The sequence below is a fragment of the Sminthopsis crassicaudata genome, chromosome 1 (genome assembly GCF_048593235.1).
Source record: "Sminthopsis crassicaudata isolate SCR6 chromosome 1, ASM4859323v1, whole genome shotgun sequence".
Classification (NCBI taxonomy): domain Eukaryota; kingdom Metazoa; phylum Chordata; class Mammalia; order Dasyuromorphia; family Dasyuridae; genus Sminthopsis; species Sminthopsis crassicaudata.
In genome coordinates, this window is record NC_133617.1 from 485,987,978 (window position 1) to 486,011,236 (window position 23,259).

The 23,259-nt window shown below is 39.5% G+C and overlaps 1 protein-coding gene across 1 annotated transcript in view; it reads left to right on the plus strand.

The window, feature by feature from the left end:
• Positions 1-22,352, plus strand: part of FSCN1 (fascin actin-bundling protein 1) — a 38,737-nt gene extending 16,385 nt beyond the window's left edge. The window contains exons 2-5 of the mRNA XM_074281239.1: positions 10,226-10,382; positions 11,912-12,033; positions 13,149-13,316; positions 19,279-22,352. Of these exons, the coding sequence (XP_074137340.1) occupies positions 10,226-10,382; positions 11,912-12,033; positions 13,149-13,316; positions 19,279-19,481 (650 nt within the window). The 3' untranslated portion in view covers positions 19,482-22,352. The remainder of the gene's footprint in view (positions 1-10,225; positions 10,383-11,911; positions 12,034-13,148; positions 13,317-19,278) is intronic.
• Positions 22,353-23,259: the final 907 nt, after the last annotated feature.

Below are 23,259 nucleotides of genomic sequence, written 5' to 3' on the forward strand. Positions count from 1 at the left end.
TTGTTCATTGATTAATTGATATTCTGACTGACTTCCCCCAGCCCTGTTGCCTAAAAATTGCTTTCCCTACCACTCTTGACCTGAAGAAGGTAAACTACTTAAAAGCCCATGACTCATCAAGTCAAGGTGTATCTGGAGGGGAGTTGGGAGGAGGGGGAGAATTGGGGCAGGAAGACCAGTCTTCTCTCAGCCACAGCATAGCATGTAACCCTCTAGCTGTCTAAGCCTCTGACCCTCAACAGAAGGGTAAAAATAGCTCTCACATGAAAGACACCCCCAAGAGCAAAGTAATGAAAGCCTCCCATGGTACTTGGGGCAGAAGGGATCCAAAGAACTGGGGGAGAGGGAGCCCTGGAGGTCCTGCTGTTCCTGAGCTACCCCACCCTCAGTAATGAATCCAAGATCCCAAGGGCTCTTCTTTCATCTCCCCACATGTTGCTCGCTGGGTGTCCCTGCAGGGAAATGAGGCAGATACCTCCTGAAGTACCAGGCTAAGCTTCCGAGGGGGTAATGCAGAGCCGGCCTCCTGGAGGCTGCCAGAGGAGTAATGCCATCTGCCAGCCAGTGTTAGGCCCCAAGGGGAGGGGCAGCCCATGTAAGGGCTTTTGATTTTTTTTCTTTCCCCTTTGTTTCACGGATGGAGCATCAGAATTGCAGATGCCACTTGTGAATAAACATTCTGGATTCTCCTGATGTTGCTCTACTGGGCAGCATTTCTTTATTTCCACAGCTTGAGCCCCAATGGAACCTCCTGTTTGGTCTCTGTTTCAGCCCCTTTGAAGCCTTCCTCTACTGGAATGGAGGGTTTTTAAAAATTATTATTAGTACATTTCTTTTTCACTGAGTCCATGTAACCCAATTCTGCGCTTAACTTTAGGGGTTTTTACTTTTATTTTCTAAAAAAAGTTGTGGGGGGTGTTTTGGGTTTTTTTTTTTTTTTTTTTTTAATCAAGGTGCTCATAGACTATAGGTGTATGTGTGAGAGAGACAGAGAGAGAGAATATATGGATGTGTGTGAGGGAAAGATTTTCCCTTCTTTGTGAGCCTGAAGTAGACCTCTCTCCCCTAAGGGCGAATCTTCTTACCCTGGTTGGTAATCCATGTAATCTGAGGTTCCCTCCTTTTGTCTTTCTTCTGTGATGTTCTAAATGCCTGTTATACCACTGTCTGGATGGTAATTAAAAGTGTGAAGAAGCCTTAGTCTCAAGGATATCTGAAGTGCTTTTTTTTTTTTTTTAATAGAGGGGAAGAAAACCTGTTTCTATAGTAACACTAGTCTCTTAATTAGGGATTTTAAGACCAAATGGTGCCAGTTTATCTCTCTCTCATCAAGAGGTGTTTTCCTCTCACCTAAAGGAGAGAGAAAACCAGACAGGAAGCACAAGGCTTTACAGATTCTCCAGTTGCTACTGTTGGGAGCATCCAGATCAAATACTGCTGTTTGCAAACTGGGGGATATGAAGATTGGTGTGTGGGGAGGGGGGGTGAGAAGGAGATGGAGAGAGATAGGAAAGGGAATATATAGAGAAGGAGGAAGGGAGGAAAGGAAGGACTAAAACAGAGAGAGATATCCAGAAGGGGAGAGAAAAAGGGGGGAGGAGGAGAGAGAGAGACTGATGGTGGGAATTTGTCTAAGCATGGATTAAGTACTTAAGCTCAAAGTCCAGTTCAGTCTCCATTGCCAGATATCCTGAGATCTGCTCTCTGTGGAAAATGAGCACAGTTGGAGGAGAAATCCAGATGGTGCTGAAACTAATCTTAAAGTGGGATGGAAGAGTGTCCTCCTGGCTCCAATGAGAGCTTTTATAGAGCTGTAGAAACTGCCCACTGCAGCCCCCCAATTGAGTGTGCCCAGGATGAGATGCCCTAAAGGGATGCAGTGTACCTCAGCCCTTAGGGAGCTTGGTCATTTACTTAACAATATACAAGTTTCTTATTACTGAAAGATGTAGGGACCAAGGGGAACTTGTTTTCTGGTTTGCATTCCACATATATACAATCAGGATTAGAAGAATTTTTTTTAAAAGATAACAGCCTTTTATTTTCAAAATACATGCAAAGATAGTTTTCAACACTCACTCTTGTAAAACCAAGTTTCAAATTTTTCTCCTTCCCTTCCCCGACTCTCTCCCCCAGATAATAACAAGGAATCCAATATATGTTAAACATTTACAAATTCTTCTGCACACATTTCTACACTTATGCCACACAAAAGAAATCAGACCAAAAAGGAAAAAATAAGGGAAAGCAAGCACACAACCCCCAAAAAGATGAAAAAACTATGTTTTGATCCACATTCAGTCTCCATAGTTTCTGGGTGCAGATGGCTCTCTCCATCATAAGTCTATTGGAATTGGCCTGAATTACTTCATTGTTATAGAGTCAGGTCCATCACAGTTGATAATCATAATCTTATTGTTCCTATGCACAATGTTCCCTTGGTTCTGCTCATTTCACTTATCATCGGTTCATGTAAATCTCTCCAGGTCTCTGAAATCATCCTGATGATTGTTATAGAACAATAATGTTCCATAACATTCATATACCATAACTCATTCAGCCTTTCCCCAACTGATGAGCATCCATTCAGTTCCCAATCTGGAAGAACTTTTAAAGGTTCTCTGGACCAATCTTCATTTTATAAGTTAAAAAACGGAGGTCCTTAAGAGGCTACATGATCACATAGTAAATTAGAAGCTTTTCTGAGCTCTAGAACCAGAAGGGACTCAGGGGCTATTTGGTCCTACTCTTAAGAACATATATGTGGAAAAAAAACCCCAGCAGATTTGGGCTTGAAATTAGTAAAAAGAAACAGCTGTTAAAAGTTTACAGAGCATTTCCATAAATTTTCTCATTGGATCCTCACAACTACCCTGTGAGATAGGCACTCTGGGTGTTATTGTTCCCATTTTACAGATGAGGAAATAGAACTAAGGAAATTAATTGACTTGTTCTTTGTCTTCCCAACTCCAAATCCAACATTGTATTTGCTAGGTTATGATGCCTTGACTTTGTCATCTGGAAAATAAGAAGACTGTAAGTGATCTAAGGTCCATTTCAGTTCAAAATTTTTAACACTATGATGCTGGCTTGTCCTGGAAGGACTTAAGTCCCTTCTTGACCTAAATCCTATTTTATCCTAAATGACTGAAAAAGAATTTAAGTCTAGATCTCGACTCCCAAGTCTAAATGTTTTTTTCTCTCCCTATCAAGTGGTTTCCTACATTGTCTTGCTTGCTTATTCTTGGGGATTAACCATGCATAGAGAATAGAGATTTAAAAATGATTAAGTGAATCCAAAGAAAGGAGACAAATTTATTGTTTAGTAAATCCCCAAACAATCCTCCCCAAGTACAAATCTTCAGTGAGTTCCCTGTTCCCCCTAAGATAAAATACAAACTATTTAACCTGGCAGGTATAGCTTTACATTAATTATACCCTTTCCTCCTTCAAATTCTCCCTCCTCCCCTCTGCTTCCTTTAAAGCAGAATTCATGTGTCTTTCCAAATGGGAACTCTTCTCATTTCTTTTTTTCCTTTCATCCTTCCCATGTCTAAATTTACCTTAGATTAAACATGCCCGAATCAGTGTTGTGCCTCCCAGTAAGCTTCTTGAGGTTGGAAATTCTTTTCATTTTTGTCTTTGGGTCCCCCAGGACTTAACACAGTAGTTAGCAATACTCAAATATGTGTTTGTGGAGTAAATGAATGGTCACACAGTCTGTGCCGAGGAATGGTTTCTATGAATCTGTTTGACCAGGGTTTCTGTATAGATGGATGCTTCTTGCCCATCCTCTCATGCACAACCCATCTGGCAGGATTTGCTAAAGTGTATGGCATGTGCTCTGCTCGTCTGCCTAGAGGTGGGGAGCCCTTCACAGCTGGCCCATGGCCCAGTGTACAACTTAAGCTAAACCACACAGATATCTGTGATCTAGACCTTATTCTAGCCTTGCCAAATAGGCATTTTACTGGATGAGTTGCAGTTGTTATGCAGTTAGTGGAAGATTTCCACCCCGCCCTCACTACCTTACAGAAGGCTGTAAAAAGACAGATTGACAGACTTTCTTTTTAAGTAGGCTAGTGAGCAACATCTGTCTTTGAAATGCTGTATTAGAACCTCCATCCAATATGAAATAAACACTACAGGACAAGTAGATGAGAGCCTAAAAATGGAACTTCTCTTTCTTGCTTTCTCTTAGGATCACAGATTGTTACCAGGAGAGTCCATCAAGTCCAAATTAGCCTTTCCCACTTATCCAGTCCCCCATTTGTAGACGAGGAAACCGAGGCACATAATTGTGTTACAGTGGCACATAATTGGAAATGATTTGAAACAGAAATTAACTTTATCCAGATTCCAAGTTCATTGCCATCTCTGCTTTGTTGGACAGTGCCTAGCTGACCCAGTAAACCACCTGGTTTGTTTTATCCTTAATTTTGACCACCCAAAAGTCCAGTAGCACATTCTGGTCCAGCCTTATGATCATGCTTGCATGGGGGTGGTTCTCATTACCTAGAAGTTCATGGTGGGCTAGTTCCTGGGCAAACCATCACATGTTTGCACAGCATCTGGAGTATGTGATGGCACCAGATGGGCTAAAATCTCATTTTCATTCCCTAAACCTTTTTCTAAAAGTTCTCAGTTGGAATAGCAAGACTTTTGGCATTGGTGGAGTTGATTTGGGTTTTCTGGATGATTCCCATTAGTTTAACTTTGTGTGTGTGTACATGTACGTACGTGTACTCGTGCATTCGAGGTGTGTTTTCCTTTTTTAAAAAAATCACTTATTGGTTATGTTAGACCTCACTACTACCCCCACTCTCCACAAGGGAGCCAGTGCCTGACTCAGTGCATTCTTTGGGTCATACCAATTACGAGTTGGCGGTTCCACCAGAAACAAAGGCTCCCAGATGTGAACAAGCCCCTTTTGGTTCTTTTGTATTGACCTGCAAAAATGAAACTTAATCTCAGATTTAGTGCTAAGGGAATAATAGAGGGGAGGGAGGGAGGGAGGGAGGAGGAGAAGAGAGATTTTGGAAAGGGGAGAGAGAGAGAGAGAGAGAGAGAGAGAGAGAGAGAGAGAGAGAGAGAGAGAGAGAGAGAGAGAGAGAGAGAAAGAGAGAGAGAGACAGAGAGAGAGACAGAGAGAGAGACAGAGAGAGACAGAGAGAGACAGAGAGATAGACAGAGAGAGACAGAGAGAGAGAGAGAGAGAGAGAGAGAGAGAGAGAGAGAGAGAGAGAGAGAGAGAGAGAGAGAGAGAGAGAGAATATGAAAGAGAATGAAGTTAACAACTTAGTAAAGCCATGCTGTAAACCCATGGAAAGCCATATGTGTGACTTGGCCAGAACCAGCTTATCAGCTAGGTGGGAATTTCAAATTCAACTTCCTTGACTCTAAGCCTTTCCCACTGCTAATTTAAGAAGGGCTCTGGGCTGCTTTAAAGTTTTGGAGGGAGAATAGGTTTAGATTAGGAAAGAGACCTGAGTTTTACAAAAGCTTCCCAGTGAGAGGCTCCCATCTCCTAGGATAACAAAACCTGCCGGCAGCTGCAGGGGGTTAGACAACAATCCCCATGTCTGTGACTGATTGAGAATGACTTCATTGCATAGCAGCTCTCCCACAAACCACCCTGCAGTTTTCTATGGTATTCACAGCAAGGCAAGGAGGCATTATTAGCTGGCACCATTCACGGAGTCTTATCTTTGCTTTTCTACAAATAAACAAAGGCTGTCGGTCAAAGGGTATACAAAGACCAGTTTCCAGGGTATTGGAGGCCCTGGCTGGGGGGCCAAATGGCCAAAATTCATTTCTGCTCCTTGAGACACAGGTGATAATTAAGACTAAGAACCTAACCCTGGGAAGGGAGGCCTGAGAAGATTTTGGACACAGAGGAAAGCAGATCAACAATCAAAATCCAGAGCAAAGTGTTTGAATAGAGGAATCAGTCATTTGTTAAGTACCTTGGAGGCATAGAGGGCTGGAAAATCTGAGTTCAAACTTGCCTCTCATGCTTATCATCACAAGTCACTTAACCTCTGTTTGCCTCAGTTTGTTTCCCTTACTGTAAAACAGGACTAATAACAGCACCTCCCTTGCAGGGTTTTGAGGATCAAATGGAATAGCATTTGTAAAGTGCCTGGCACATAGTAGGTATTATATAAATACTTATTCCCCTCCCTCCCTACTGTATGCTAGGCTTATAAGCTCTTGGGGAAGGAAAAGAAGGGAAAAGGTGGTGCCCTCAGGAAAACACAATGCTTAAATGCAATTAGATAATTCCACTGAGACCACAAATTGATGCATCTCGCACAACAGCTGCAAAGGCAGTTGTTGTTTTTCAATCATCTTCAGTCACTCTTTGTGACCCCATTTGGGATTTTTTTTGGCAAAGATACTGGAGTGGTTTGCCAGTTCATTGTACTGATGAGGAAACTGAGGCAAACAGGGTAAAGTGATTTGCCTAGAGTCACACAGCTGGTAGATGTCTGAGGTCAGATTTTACCTTGGGAAAATAATGAATTTTCAAGCCAGGTACTTTGTGCACTATGATGCCACCTAGCTGCCCAAAGACAGAAGAGGGAGTTATTTCTCCCCTAGCATGGCTCATTGAATTAACGGAAGATGCTTTGGTAAGAGAGAGGAGAGAGGGAGAAGGGAGAGAAGAGAAAGCTTTTGTCAGTGGGGATTTGTTCAGATCTTTAGGGATAATGTTGAAAAAGTTTGCTCCACCACACTGAGTAATTACAATGACCAATCTTGGCCCCAAGCAGAGATAGGGAAGTTCTCTCCAGAAGCTATGGGTGCAAAATGTTGTCATCTACTCTCCCAACACCAGTAGGTTGGTTGGTCTTGATTCCATGGGAAGGTTCCTTTGGAAAGTAAAGAGGGGAGAGATGTTGATCTAGAAGTAACTGATAGAAGAATAAAAGGTATCAAACCAATTTTAAAAATTCACGCCACACTTTAGTTACTTTTGTTGAACTTTTTTTATTTTTAAACTTTTTTGTGAGATTTTCCTGGGGAGAAAGAATTTAGAAAAGATGGTTATGTAAAAACAAAACATATAAAAATCTTTTCTTTTTTAAATTGATGCAGACAGTTGTTAAATTTTCTTAAATTTTATAATGAACTATTTTCAGGTTTTCATAATTGTTATTAAATGTCTTTCTGTGTGTGGTGGGGGGAGGTTAATAGAACATCATTTGGCAGAAGGAAGCTCATTTGGAAAAAAAGGTGATAATGCATGATGTGAAGTTGATTGCCTTTTAAAGAAAAATGGAACCCAACAGCCTCAGCCTAGTTTTTGACTCCATGCAATTGAGGTTTCCTATGTCAATGGCATTCTCCTGATTATAAACTAGTAACCCTGTAAAAAAGAAATAAAGACAATTTGGCATGACCTATTCTGAAAGAAGCCTTGCTGGTTCAATCAACCATGCTTCCCATTCTAAATGATTGCAGTGATCTAAATGCTCTAGATTTTTGTTAAGACCAAGTCAGGTTCATTAGCAGTGGTACTTAAAAACAACAACAACAACAACAAAAAACTCAGTACCTCATCCATTCATAAAGTTTTTTTTTTTTTGTTTTTTTTTTTAGATTATAACCATCACAACCCTAAGTTTTTGGCATCCTTAGGAAGTAGTTCTGGGTTATTTGAAATGACTAGGAGCAGCAATTCATGCTTTTACCATTTCCTACTCTTTCTTGGGTTTCAATTTCCTGCTACCCATTTTTGTAGATCTTCTTAAAATGACAGCTTTCCCTTCTCACTAGGGCCCTTGCCAATCCTGAGTGTTTTTCTTGGCATAGTAAAAGTGAAGAAGTTCTGCCTTTTGTCCACAATCATTGACCCATCCTCCCCCCTTCCTGGCTCAAATGTAGTTTATCCTTTTTATTGTCATTTGTATTCATTTGCCAAACTTGGTTCATTCATCCCAAGCTTTTATATTAATGGTGGCTGGACATTTTTGCAATAGCTCAGGCTTACCGAGCACTTGACATAGATTCACATTTTATCCTCATAATAGCCCTGTAAGGTAAAGGTCATTAGTAATCTCCTTTACTAAGAAGGTTTGAAGTGAGGGAGGATACAAATGTAGTTTCTTTCCTGATTCCAAGCCTAGTAGTTTTTCCTACAAGCTGCCTTTCCAGCTCTAGAACTGATGATAAAATTCTTAGTGTTGCTGTTGTTGAATCGCTTCAGGCATGCCATGATCCCATTTGGAGATTCTGGAGTGGTTTGCCGTTTCCTTCCTTCTCCAGTTCATTTTACAGATAAGGAACTGAGGCAAACTATTTGGAATAACTTGCCCAGGATCACACAGCTAATAAATATCTGAGGCCAGGATTTGAAGTCAGGGAGGGCGAGTATTCTTGATTCCCCCCCCTTTTTTAAAAGCATTTATTATTCATGTATTACTTGTCCTTACTCCTATACTTATTGGGGTTTTGTTTTTTAATTTTTATGAATGAGTTTCCTGTGTGTATTCTCTGTCTCTCTCTTTCCCTTTCTCCTTCTCTCCCTTCCTACTTCCCTCCCTTTCTCTCTTATGTTTTCCTCCCCTTCTTCTCAAATGGCTGGGTTCTTCTCCCTTTTCCTTCCTTGGAGTTCACCCATTTTATACCTGAATTTAGTGCAAATATCTGCTTGATTTAATTAAAATTAATAATTCCCTAACTCGGCCAATCTACCAGTCTCAGCCTTCCAGAAGGGAAGAATTACAGCATATACATGTCCTCCCATTGGGACAGGTAGGTGATACAGTGGATAAAGTGTCAGGTTTTGAGTCAGGAAGACCTGAGTTAAGATCCGTGTTTAGATACTTACTAGCTGTGTGAACCTGAACAAGTTATTTCACCCTGTTTGCCTGTTTCCTCGTCTGTCAAATGTAAGAATTATATAAACATATATGCCATAATATGTAATAGTAATATAAGCTGTTACATATGTATTATGTGCAACATGTAATGTTACATTAGATAATATAAGCTATAATAGCTACATACTATATAAACTATATATACATTATATGAAATATGAGCTTAAATATACAATTACATTTTATGTAAGATATAATGGAATCATATAAGCTATTAAATATAATATATATAAAAGCTATAATAGCTAGATAAAAGATATATATGTAATTGTATGTACTTACTTTATGCTATATTAATTTGTGTATGTATGTGAAAGTTATAATAGCTAAATAATATTAAAACTTTTGAGACACAATAAATTCTCCAAGAAATTAAAAAAAAACAAACAAATCCAACTCCCATTGACTTGTGTGTCAAATAGCTTGATAAGGTAATTCTCAGATTGGAGTGGGAGTGGTGGGAGAGTTATATAGTACCAGCAGATGGTGCTTCTGATCCTTTGACCTTTCATTCATACTTTACCTGGAGGTCATCTGTCTTTCAAGGGTCAGGAATCTCCAGAGAAGCTGTGGTGAGAGGTTGGAGCTAACACCCTGCCATGCAGGGATTTTAGTTAGCCACTCTTGCATGTACCCTACATGTAGGGATCACCTCTCAGCCTGGATTATTTTCTAAGGAGAGACCTCTGTGGTGTTGGGGCTATTTAGGTGGGGAAGAGACTTCTGACAAGGATGAAAGAGGTGAAAAGCAGCCAGTATGGGAATTTGTTTTGCTTATGTCTTTTTTTTTTTTTTTCTAAATGGAAGGGGGGGGTGTAAGATATCTGAGGGAGAGAAGAGAGGGAAAGCTACGAAAAACAAAAGAAAGAAAAGAGGATTCTTAAAACATGTTAAAATGCATGGAAAAGAGCAAAAGGAAGCTGAAAATCAGAACAGCTTGGAAAATTACATGTTGCACTTATATTTCAAAAGAATAGCAAGCTCTGTGTAATGTAGAGGTTCATAGTTTCACTTAAAATCTTCTGAAAAAGAAAAATTTTTTAAGGAGAATAGATAAGGAAATTGACCTAGTTTGGAGAGTTTCTAGCCACATGTAGTCCCATATCCCTGTGATAGATCATTGTTAGAATTCTTAGGACCAGTATTGTTCCTGTTGAGGTAGAATGTGTGTGTGTGTGTGTGTGTGTGTATATATATATATATATATTTTTTTTTTTTTTTGGTCTTAGAAGATCTATCATCTACTTATCTACATCTTGTGCGCTGATTAGTGTTCAGATAGATAAGGGAAACTGATTGGGCTCTAGAGGATCTTACCTTTCTTTTTCTCTATGCAGGAATGGACCTCTCTGCCAATCAGGATGAAGAGAGTGACCAAGAAACTTTCCAACTAGAGATCAATAGGGACACTAAGAAGTGTGCTTTCCGGACCCACACTGGCAAGTACTGGACCCTAACATCTAATGGTGGAATACAGTCTACTGCTTCAACCAAGTGAGTAGCTGGGCTAAGGGGGGGGAGGGTTTTTTTGGGGGTTTTTTTTTTGTTGAGATTGGTTTTCCCTCTTTTTCCATGCAGTAGTCACTCATAAGCTTGACCCTGATAGTCATGGATGTTTTAGGCTGCTCCTTTTCTGACCTGGCTAGTTTGCTGCTTCTTGAGCAACCTAGTGGCCCCTTGCTGGTAGAGCCTCATCATATTGTTGTCAGATTTAGTGCAGACATGCAGGTAGTTGTAGTCCTGCTGTAGCTCAACTCCTGAATTCAAATTTGTAAGTAGTATAACTACAAACTCCTGGCATGGGCCATCCTGTGCATGGTCCTGAGTAGCCTTTCTAATATAGTTTCTTTCTTTTTTTTTTTTTTTCTTTTCTTTTTTTTGCTGAGGCAGTTGGAGTTAAATGACTTGCCCAGGGTCACACAGCTAGGAAGTATTAAATTATGAGACTTGATTTGAACTCAGGTCCTCCAGACTATCAATTCCACTGTGCCATCCAGCTGCCCCTCTAATATAGTTTAGGCAACATGGGCCGTCTAAAAGTTCAGTGGGCCACTGACTAAGAGTAGCTGTGCTTCTGATAAGGAAAGAAGAAAAGCTATCCATTGCTCTTTCTGACTATCTTTCTTCATTGGCTTTTGTGATCAGTGTTGAACCCTTCTAGCTGCCACTGACCACCAGCCTGTATCCAGGCTCTTGGGCATAAACCATATTCTTATGCTTGCAGTAGAGATTTAATGGAACTGAAAACTCAGAAAGAAGTCTTTATTTTTCCTTCATGTGTGGGAAGACAAATTGAAAGCTTAGAATAAGGGTTCTTAACCTGGGACTCATGAACGTGTTCTTAATATTAGGTAACTATTTTAATTGGCTTTCTTTTTAATTTACATATTTTATCTAATGCATTTAAAAACATGAGGAGGGGTCCATAGGCTTCTGCCACGATGAGTCAAGGCCTAAAAGAAAGTAAAGAATCCTTAGTTTAGAGCAAGTCCCCTTGGTCTGTGTTCAATATAGAAATAGGACGGAGCCAGAGGCATGATGTAGACCAGATTTTTTCAGAGAGATTGAACCTTTTGGGATCATAGTGTCTTTTTTACAGAAGAGGAAACTGAGGCAAATGGGGTTAAGTAACTTGTCCAGGCTTGAATTAGGGCCTTGCTGACTTCAGGCCCTTCATTCTATTCACTGCCCTAGGTGGATTCTAGGTGTATATTTCCATACATGGTCAGTAAAGATGACTTGTTTTGCTTAAATGCATTTATTTGCAACAAGGTAGGATTGTAAGGAGTGGTATATGGAGGAGGAATTCTTTGGAATGATAGTAATACTTTTATGATTTTAAAGATTTGAAATTTGAAATTTAAATTTAAAAAATTAAAATTAAATCATAAGATCTAAAATCATTTAGATTCAGGACACAGTCATTTATTGCCCTTTTCCATATTTGAAGGTAGGGATGTGATATCCTGGGGCTTGGGTAGACCCCCATAACAGCTGCTTCTGCTTGGGTCCTTGGTCCTCAGGAATGCCAGCTGCTACTTTGACATAGAATGGTGTGACAAGCGGATCACTCTCAAGGCTGCCAATGGGAAATACGTCACTGCGAAGAAAAATGGACAGCTGGCGGCCTCTGTGGAAGCTGCAGGTGAGACTAACTCTAGGAGAGTGAAGGAGATAAAGACAAGGGGGTACCCTTAAATTTCATTTTAAGAAGTGTTAAAAGCTTTTTTCCCATTTGTCATTTTAAATTTAGTTCAGGGGGAGAACTCACTGAGTCAGACCAAGGGGGAAAAAAAAAACAACCATTAAAATCCTCGAAAGTTTAAAAAAAAAAAAGTACATGTTTTCTTGGTAGATATATATAACATGTTGCCTTTCTTAGCATGATGGCTGAGGTCACTTTTCTTTTGTTCTATTTGTATCTATTGACAGTAAAAACCACCATTTGCAATTAACTTTTTCCATATTTACATCTGCTGATTTAGCATGCAGATGCCTCTTGCAAGAGTGGTTTTTTTCATCCCTAAACTATTCCTAACAGTCTGTAGATACTAAATAGGGATTTTTTTCCCCCCTTATTTTTTTCTTTTCCTTCAAGTTTGGGGATTTATTGTCAGTCTTTTTTTTTTTTTTTTTTTAACCCTTTAGAAGAGATGGAAGAAACACTTTCCACCTTTTACTTTCCAGATTTCTAGAACCTTTTCTGATTAATATTTTTGGTTTGGGGAAAGTAGAGAGGACACGATTCAAACCAGAGGCTCTCCACTCTATGCTCTGTGATAGGGGAAGTAGAGAAGACAGAACTTACCCCCCAGCAGATGACAATGCAAATGGACAGATGAGATAAATGCTCCTCACAGAAGGAAAAAAGCTCCACCTAAGTTGTGATTTTGCCGGGAGAATAGTCATAGGCTTCCTTGGAACCCACAGCTTGACCCTTGCCTATGCAAGAATGTCATTCATGTTACCAACCTCCAGCTCTTCTCTTGTCCCCTCGGGATCCCCATCTCTCCCTTCCCACTTCTCTTACAAAAATTCTCCTTTAAATCATTAGGTCCAAATAAGTCTGCATATCCAATCTCATCACTGATTTCATGATCCAAAGAACCAGCAGACAGATATCTCCTATGTTAATAAGTCTTTGGGACTTTTGCTTAGTTGATTACCCCTCTCTTTTCCCCAATCCTTTTGGCTCCAGATTGTGTCCTAGAATCTTAACTATGATTTTCTTCCATTTTTGCTTTTTTCCTTGTTGAGTAGGAGAAACTGAGTATTTCTTGATGAAACTGATCAACCGGCCCATCATCGTTCTCCGCGGGGAACACGGCTTCATTGGATGCCGGAAGGTGACTGGGACCTTGGATTCTAATCGATCCTCTTACGATGTGTTCCAGCTGGAATTTAATGACGGTGCCTACAATATCAAAGGCAAGTTCTGCTCTTGGGGAGGAGCGCAAGGCTTAGCCACACTTTTCCACTTCAGTCCTTGCTGCTCTTGAATAAGTAACAGAAAGCAAGCAGAGTGTCTTCTTGTTACAGGATCATAACTTTAAAGCTAGAGTGAATATAAAAATAAAAGATAACCCTTTCATTTAACATTTAAGGAACTAGAAGATTTAACTTAGAGAGAGTCTCATAGGTAGTATGTGTCAGAGGTGAGATTTGAACCCAAATTTTCTGACTAAATCCATTCTTTAAAATTCTGTTAAAATAATTTTTAATACTCATTTTTAAAACTTTTGAATTCCAAATTTTTTCCTTTCCTTCCTCCCTCCTCGCCCCTTCTCATTGAAAAGGTAAGCAATTCTATTCAGGTTATACATGTATAGTCATGCAAAACATTATGCATAATAGTCATATTGTTAAAGAAAATAGACCAAAATTTAAAAAAAAATCATTCTATTTTCTCATAGTAACTCAAGATGTGGTTCAGGATAGATTTCAGTTGTTGGTTTCAGCTTTTTGGTCTGTGGACTACTTAAAAGGGGATTATCTCTCCTATCTATTCAGCCATCTATAACATAATTTTCCTATAATTTCCCACATTTAAAAAAATGTTTAAAGGCTCAGAGTTGGAAGGGATTTTAAAAAGTAATCTAATCCAGTTTTTATCTGACAAAGAAACTCCACTCTATTATCCAATAGCTATGCAAACCTTTGCTTTGAGATGTTTAGGAAGAGGAATAATACTGTTTCAAAGGATTCTAGCGAAGAAAGGACCTTGTTAGTCCAACCTAACCCTCCATTTTTTTATTAAAGCTTTTTATTTACAAAACATATGCATGGGTAATTTTTCAACATTGATCCTTGCAATATCTTCTGTTCCAAATTTTTCCCTTCACCCCCTCTCCCCATCCCCTAGATGGTAGGTAGTCCAGTACATGTTAAATGTTACAATATATGCTAAATCCAATATATGGATACATATTTATATAGTTATCTTGCTGCGCAAGAAAAATCAGATCAATAAGGGAAAAAACCTGAGAAAGAAAACAAAATGCAAGCAAACAACAACAGAGAGACTGAAAATGCTATGTTGTGATCTACACTCAGTTCCCACAGTCCTCTCTCTAGGTGTGGATGGCTCTCTTCATCACTGAACAACTGGAACTGGTTTGAATCATCTCATTGTTGAAGATAGCCACCTCCATCAGAATTGATCATTGTATGATCTTGTTGTTGCTGTGTATAATGATCTCCTGGTTCTGGTCACTTCACTCAGCATCAGTTCATGTCTCTCCAGGCCTCTCTGAAATCCTGCTGGTCGTTTCTTACAGAACAATAATATTCCATAACATTCATACATCATAACTTATTCAACCATTCTCTGACTGATGCATCTTTTTTCTATACAATTTTTGGATGCACATTTATCTGCATTATTTCATTTAGTATTTATAGTAAACTAGGCAGGTATTTCTAGTGTCCATGTTTTACAGATGAAGAAGAAGGATTTCACTGGGGTTTTTTTTTTCCCCCTGAGGCTGGGGTTAAGTGACTTGCCCAGGGTCACACAGCTAAGACGTGTTAAGTGTCTGAGGTCATATTTGAACCCCGGTCCTCCCGAATTCAAGGCTGGTGCTCTATCCACTGCGCCATCTAGCTGCCCCAGACTGATGGGCATCCACTCAGTTTCCAGTTTCTTGCCACTAAAAGAGGGCTGCCACAAACATTTTTGTGTATGTGCTAATCCTCCATTTTTAACAAAGAACCTGAGGCTCAGAGAAGTTGTGAGTTGTCATGATCATATAGATTATAAATGTCACCTGGACCAAACCTCCAGGTCTGTTGGAACTAAACAGACAGAGCAGGCAAGAACAAACATGCAAAGACTTAAGACGGAATTTTACTTTTTTTTTTTTTTTACAGATTTATTTTTTTCCAATAATATTTTATTGTTGTAAATACATGTAAACATTCATTTTTGGAAGACTTCATGTTCCAAATTTTTCTCCCTCCCTCTTTTACTTCTCCCTTCCCCAAGACTGCAAGCAGTCCTTTTAAACATATTTCCATATTTGTCATATTGTATAAGAAAAATAAGATCAAAAAGGAAAAAAAAAACACAAGAAAGGAAAAACATAAACAAAAAGGTGAAAATACTGTGCTTTGATGCACAGTCTCCATAGTTCTCTCTCTGGGTGTAATTGGCATTTTCCACCCCAAATCTATCATAATTGTCTTGAATCACTATATTGTTGAAAAGAGCCACGACCATCACAGTTGATCATCACGTAATCTTGTTACTGTGTTACTGTCTTCTGATTCTGCTCACTTCATTTAGCATTACTTCATGTAGATTTGTCCAGACTTTTCCGAAATCAGTCTGCTCATCATTTCTTATAGAACAATAACGTTCTATTACCTTCATACACCAAAACTTATTCAGCCATTTCCCAACTTATGGGCTTCCACTCAATTTCCATTTCCTTGCCACCACAGAAAGTCACTATATAAACATTTTTGCACATATGAGTCTTTTCTCTTTCTTTATTTTCTCATTGGGAATCAGACCCAGTAGTGAGACTGCTGGATCAAAGGATATGTACAGTTTTTTAGCCCTGACCAGAATGGTTGGATCATTTCACAACTTCATCAACAATGCATTAGTGTCCCAGTTTTCCCATATCTTCTCCAACATTTAACATTATCTGAGTTCAAATCTGGTCTCAGACACTTAACACTGCTTAGTTGTGTAATCCAGGACAAGTCACTTAACTCCAGCTGCCTCAGCAAAAGCAAATAAATAAAATAAAATTGAGATTTGAATCTACATTGTACTATCTTATATTACTTTTTTTCCTTGATCCATATGTGATTTAATCGGCTTTGGGAGCTTCCAGTATGGAAGTGCCTTTCATCAATGCACACAAGCAATAGCTTTGTAAAACTTACAGACTTAGAATTGACTGGAGGCATGAATGACTTGTCCTTGATGTGATTTATAAAAACTCTGTTTTCTTACTTTCTGGTAATGTCTGATATTACAAAATACTTTGAGAATATCTTTTAGGCCAACTTGGGATTTTCATAGTATGGAAAGAAATTTTCATTAGAATTCATCAAGTCTGGATCCTAATTTTGCCATATATTAGTTGGGTGTCTTGGAAAGATATGTTCATCTCTTGAGTCTTATTTCTTCATTTGCTTTTAAAAAATATGGACGGATTAGATTTTTTTTTCTCTATAATTTTTTTATTTTGTTTTCCTATCACTTAGATCTCTCCCCCATGTTCATCACCCTGCTCGGAGAGCCGTATCTTACTACAAAACTGTAAACATTGAAATAATCTGATGTTATATGCAGTTGTGAACCCCAGACCTTAATTTTTGAGATTCCTTCCATGGAATGCTGGAAAAGAGGCTAGGATTTGCAGTGTGAGAATTTGGCTTCTAATTTGAACAGCCACTTACTTCTTAGAAAAATAACAGCCTATTTGAGCCTCAATTTACTCATCTTTCAAATAAAGGCGTTGCCCTAGAGAAAGGATTCTTTTTTTTTTTTTTTTTTAATCTTTTTATTTTCAAAGCACATGCATGGATAATTTTTCAAGATTGACCCTTGGAAAAACTTTGTGTTCCAAATTTTCCCCCCATCCTCTTCCCTAGATAGCAAGTAATCCAATATATGTTAACCATGTTTAAATATATATGTTAAATCCAATGTATGTATGCATATTTATACAGTTATCTTGCTGCACAAGAAAAATCAGATCAAAAAGAAAAAAAATTAGGAAGAAAGCAAAATGCAAGGAGAGTGAAAATGTTGTTTTTTGATCCACACTCAAGTTCCCTCTAGGTCTTTCTATCACAAGATCATTGGTATTGGCCTCTTTCATTAGAGAAATGATTCTTAACATGGGATCCATGAACTTATTACACTTAATATTTTGTTAATTGAATTTCCATATAATTGGTGTTCTTTTTTATTATTTCTTATCTATAAAAACTTTTATACTTATTCTTATCCTTTTATCTTTTATTTGTCCTTTTGTTTTATTTTCTGAATTTAAAAACACTATTTTAAGAAGGGGTTTATGGGCTTTACCATCCTGTCCCTAATGACACAAAAATAGTTAAGAATCCTTGCATTAGAGGATCCGTAAGGGACACATTTGATTGACTTGTGATGTGATTGATCCCTGTGTTTCTCAAAGGCATATCTAAACAGATGTTAATGACATGGTTGAACTGCCTGGTGCTTCTTATCTCTCTTTCCTGAAACTTCACTAGGCTGGGAGCCAAGGACTAGAGAACAGTGGAATGTTTTCTTATCTGTTTGCTGGAGTCCCATTCTATCAGCAGAAGTCACCCAAAGTCCCATTTCTCCTCCAAGTAAAATCCTCCACTCTCCCACTGGTACCATTCACTGAAAATATCAGTCAATGGGCAACACACAATTGTATGTGACTAGTATTTTTTCTTTCAAAGTACTGTAGAGATATTATGTGATCATTTTAGTCACTATTTCCAAGGGAAGTTAGGTTAGAGGAAGACAGCCTTTAAAAAAATTATAAAAGATAAATTCTTGAAGGGAGTAACATTAATTTACATTCCAAAATGCAGGAAATAGCCTTCACAGCTACTCCTTGAAGTGTGGGTAATTTAATGCAAAGTGCTGGCACTTGCAACTTGCAATTAAATCTTGTCCCTGACATTAACTAACTCTTTATCTTGGGCAAGTAAAATCACTTCCTTTTTGCAATTCTACCTCTCACCTAAAGGATCTGAGGGTTCTCTTCCAATTTTGAATCTTTGACATGATGAAAAGATAAAGGAATCGCACCACATTAGAGGGGAACGAAACTTTAAAACTTCCTTTTTTTCAGGAAGTATCATTGACTGAAAACAGCTCAAGGACAGCCAATGGTGATAGTTATGGTTTGTCAAAGAGAAGGTCAGCATTTAGGGAGACTGTCATGATTTTTTTTTCCTCCTGACTTGCTTCTATCAGAGAAAGATTCCTGGGCTAGTGAGGAAACTTGAGATTGAAAGAAAATGATACAGGATTTCCACTCCCTCTGTTTTTGTCCACTTGTATTTTTGATTTCCTTCTCAAGTTATTTTTACCTTATTTCTAAGTACGATTCTTCTTGTGCAGTAAAATAACTATATGGACATTGTATTTAGCACATACTTTAACATTTAACATGTCAATATTGGACTGCCTGCCATCTAGGGGAGAGGGTGGGAGGAAGGAGGGGAAAAGTTGGAACAGAAGTTTTTGCAAGGATCAGTGTTAGAAAAATTACCCATGCATATGTCTTGTAAATAAAAAGCTATAATAAAAAAAAAGAAATAAAATTATAATTCAACTCAGCAAATTCTTAGGTATTGTTGTGTATGGGGTACAATACTGAGAAGTTTGGAGATAGCAAGGAAACACATAGTTTATGCTCTTGAGAAATTTTTATGTTCTATTTTGGAGATACAGGTTCATAGAGAAGCAAACCAGGAGGCCATTTGAGATGGGAGAAAGCCTTAGCAACTATTTTATTAAGTGCTTACTGTGTACTAGGTACTGTGAATACAAAGAAAGGCAAAAAATGATCCCTTCTTTCACAGAGCCTACAACCTAAACAACATCCAAACATAATATATACAGGATTACTTTGGGGCAAAATTGGAAGAAATATTTGTGAAGTAATGGTTGGAGTGCGGAATTTGAAGTTCAAATCCTGTCTCAGACATTTATTTTGTGTAACATTAGGCAGTCACTAAACTTTTGAGGAGGAGGCACCTTTAAAAAAGGAGAACTTTGGGCTCTTTGACTCTTACACATGTATTTCAGTTCTTAATTGATATTTGGGAGGTGCCTAGTAAATCTCTCTAGCAAGATCGTTTGGACTCCAGGTGACAAGGATTCACTTCTCTTTCTCTCTCTCTGCAGACTCTACTGGGAAGTACTGGATGGTGGGAAATGAATCATCTGTCACCAGCAGCAGCAGTACTCCCGTGGACTTCTTTTTCGAGTTCTGCGATTATAACAAAGTAGCCATCAAAACCAATGGCCGGTATCTGAAGGGTGACCATGCTGGGGTCCTGAAAGCTTCCACAGAGGCCATTGACCCTTCCACGCTCTGGGAGTACTAAATGCACTTTAGCGTTGGGTTTTCCCACCTCCCACCCAATCCCCTTTCCTCCCCAACCCAATTCCCATTTCCTGCCCTGATGATAGTTTCGTTTCGGCCCTTTTCCTTTCATCCATCTTGCTTCCCTCTGCTCCTTACCCGGCCCCCACCTCTATCTGTGGAAGGATTTCAGGATGGCTTGCTATATTCCTACCTTTTTTTTTAATGTCCCCTTCCTTCTCTGTTTTCAGGGGTGTGTTTGGTGTGTTAATGGTGTGGGGGTGTGGGAAGAAGCCTTTTGCCTTTCAAACTGGAAAATCCAGAGAAAATGGTGCATCATCTCATGCCTTTGTAGTTTGCTTGGTTTGGGAAGTTTTCCTCTCCGCCTTTTTGGAATTGGGGCAGGAAGTGTCATCAGCCTAATCCCATCCGAGCAAACACAAGGAGGAATTTTAAGAATCATCTCCACCTTCTCTCCTGTGCCATAGTATGGTGCTGGCACCTTTTTTTTTTTTTTTCTTTTAAAAATTCTGACCTCTGGTGACTGTCTGTGCTGCTGTTGAACCTTACTGCCTGCCCGCTTTGACTCTGGCAAATGGTGCTACGAGTAGGCTTTCAGGGCTAGGGGGACCAGCGTTATCTTTAACCATGAGTTAGGATGGAAGGAGCACTGAATTCTAGGACCAGGCCTCCTCAGTGACAGCCTGCGCGAACCTCCCTGGACTTGGCTAGCTTCCTCAGTCCCTGGGGGACTCACCGGTATGGCGATGAGAATGAGAAACCCGCGAGCAGGTCACTTCCTGGATGGGTCCACTTTTTTGTAGGAGGTACAACTAGAAATTTGCTCATAGTCTTTTAGCCCCGAGGATATCACCACGGAGGATGGTGCTTTTACTAGCATCTTCTGCCCCAGATTACCACCTTCCTTCCCCCTCAAAAGGAAACCGTAAATAAACCAAGTGATCTAGAAATGCCAACTTTTACCAGATGCTTCCCTAAAGCCAAGCTCCTCCAGTGGCTAAGAGAGCATCCCCTCCTGAGCGTGTGTCCCGATCAGACTAACTGGGCACTATTGGTCACATCCACAGCCTTTTCTCTCCATGGGAAGGGGGACATCTACCTCTGTGGTGGCACTAGACTCCCCCGGGTGCCTTCCAATTTTTCAGCCAGGTAATTTCCCCACCCCTCCACACCCCCAAGGCTTTAGGAGAAGGAATGCTATTGCCTTTGAGCATGGGATAGGACACCCCAGCTTAGGGTGTGCTAAGCTTTAAACTTGGGGGTAGAAGCTAGCCATATGTTCAATTTTCTTTTGGCTGGTACCCAAACTCTTGGAGCTGCTACAGGAGCTTTAGATATAGTGGGCTGGATACCCTTTGGTTGGAAAGAGCCAAGCTAACTTGTTTTTTAGTTCCCTTCTCCCATTTTCCAGGAATAATGGTTGGAATTGCAAAAAGAAGGTAAAAATGTCCATTTGTAGATCTAAAATCTTGCTTGGCGAACTTTGCACAGTGGTGGTGGTTCGGTCTTTTTTTTTTTTTTTTTTTTTCTTTTTTTTTTTTTTACGTGTTGCTTTTTTTCCCCCTTCCCCTTTATATAATCTACTGGAAACCTCGAACCTAACTGCACATGTTTTGTTTTAATTGTTAGATGCCCATTCCCGATTGTACCTATGCCCTGTGACTAGAATGCTCTTTGGGATTGACTCAACCCTAATTTTCCCAGCCCTCCTTCCCCTTTCCCAGGGGCTCTCCCTTCTGCAATGATGGCATGAAAATATCCTATGTTCCTAGATGCAGAGAAATGACCAAAACAGTATTTTTTTTATATCTATTTATATAAGCTCTCCGTGGCACTATCAGATGTTGTCTGTAATTGGTCTGCATTAGAATTTAACAATGTGAACGTCTGTAAGAGGTGATGCTGAACCTTCAGGGCTTTTGCAGGCACTTTCTGGGGAGCACTTCCCAGAGAGCATTACTTCTGCCTGCTGATACCCTGTCTGCTTGCTCTCTATGCCTTCCCCCCACCTTGGCTGCCTCCCTCCACCAGCTAGAGTTGGAATGTGAACCCCCCCCAATATCTCCTTTCCAAGTTAAAAGTAGTTGCAGCCCCCATCCTGCTTACCATCGGGGGACTTCTTTCTTTTAATGCCCCTCCCTTTTCTGGTGGGCTTGACTGGCTCCAGTAGGGACCCCCCCCTTCCCTGCCCTATTACCTGCTTCATCTCAAACCTTGCCCAGCTCTCAAGTTTGCTTTCCTGGCTCTTTCTGCTTGAGGGCCAGGAAGGAATATCCTAAGAGAGGACTGCTACCTATGATGGGGAGAAAGAAGAAGAGCACTCCCTTAGAAGCCTTATACCCTTGTTGCTATTATGGAGGTTGCCTCCTCCCCGTGAGTCGGTGCTAAATGTCTGTAACTGGAATCTGGAATTCTTGTGGAGGAGGCGGAATAGAACCTTCCTTCACCGTTGTATGTTGTCAGCCCCTTGGATCTCCAGGGGCCTCAAGATAGAACTTGTGGGAGACCAAAGCCATGTCTGAAAGAGAGAATTAGGCAATCTGAAGTCACCGTGTGCTTTCTGGCCTTCCCTCGGCCTTCAGCTTTGCGCCCCTAGCCCCGCCTCTGCCCCCATCCATTCCCAAGTAGCCACCTGGCCCCTGGCTTTCTACTTGCTGGCTTCTCCCTGTGAAAGTAGGTCGAGAATCCTTTTTTTTTTTTTTTTTTTTTTTTTTATCTCTTGTATCAGGTGTTGTGGCTCCAAAAGCAGCCCATTCGGGTGGTAAATTTTCAGTTTTTAAATTTTTTGTTTTCAAGTGCCATTTGTATAACTTAAATCACAAATAGCTTCAACTGGAAAATAAAAAATTAAAAAAAGAACAATAACCACAAACGTCTCTGCCTGGTCCTTGTGCTTTGTGTGTTTGAGAAGAAAGATGGGAGAAAAACAAGTTGTCCAAGACTGTGAAATGGTGTGAGGGAGGGGGGGCACGTACCAGCAAGCTTCCTTCCATGGACCAAAATCGTGTAGGTGACATTTCAACCCAACAAGTATTTATTAAGTGCCTTCTATATGATTGACATAGGGGGGGATACAGAAAGAGAAAAGCTTTTTCCCAAAGGGGCTGTGGAAAACTGGGAAAACATTTATGCATATAAATAAATGCATGTGTGTATATATATTCAGAAATAATAGAAAATTACATGGGAAGAGCAGAAATAACTGAGCAGAAAAGTACTTTTGTTAGGAGGTGATAGAAGATAATTAAGGATTTCAAGAAAAGATTGGGAGGAAAACATTCTAAGCATGAGAGGACTTGCCTATGTAAATGCATGAGGGCGAGGGATAAAATAATGATGGAATATTGGTAAAGGAAGTGGTCTTTAAGCCACTGTTTTCCTATTGAATTAGAAATCTTTCTTCCCATTGAAGAGTGAATTAGATAAGCAGAACCAGGAAAACAATCTATATAATGTGACAAAAGCAAATAACTTTCAAATCAGATTAATAAAAAACGACTAACCAAGATTCCAAAGAATCAGTGATGAAACATGCATCTTTTTGATAAAAGTGATATGGTACACATTTTAATTATATGCATGTGTATATAAATTTGTATGTGTAGAGTTTTATAATTTATAGATTTAAGTTTTAACATTTTATAACAATATATATAACAATACACATATGTAAATAAACACAATTTTTGGATTTAGCCAGTGAAGGAATATATTTGCATAACTTCATATGATAAAGCTTTCATTTTTTCTTTTTCCTAATGGGGAAGAAATATGAGGGA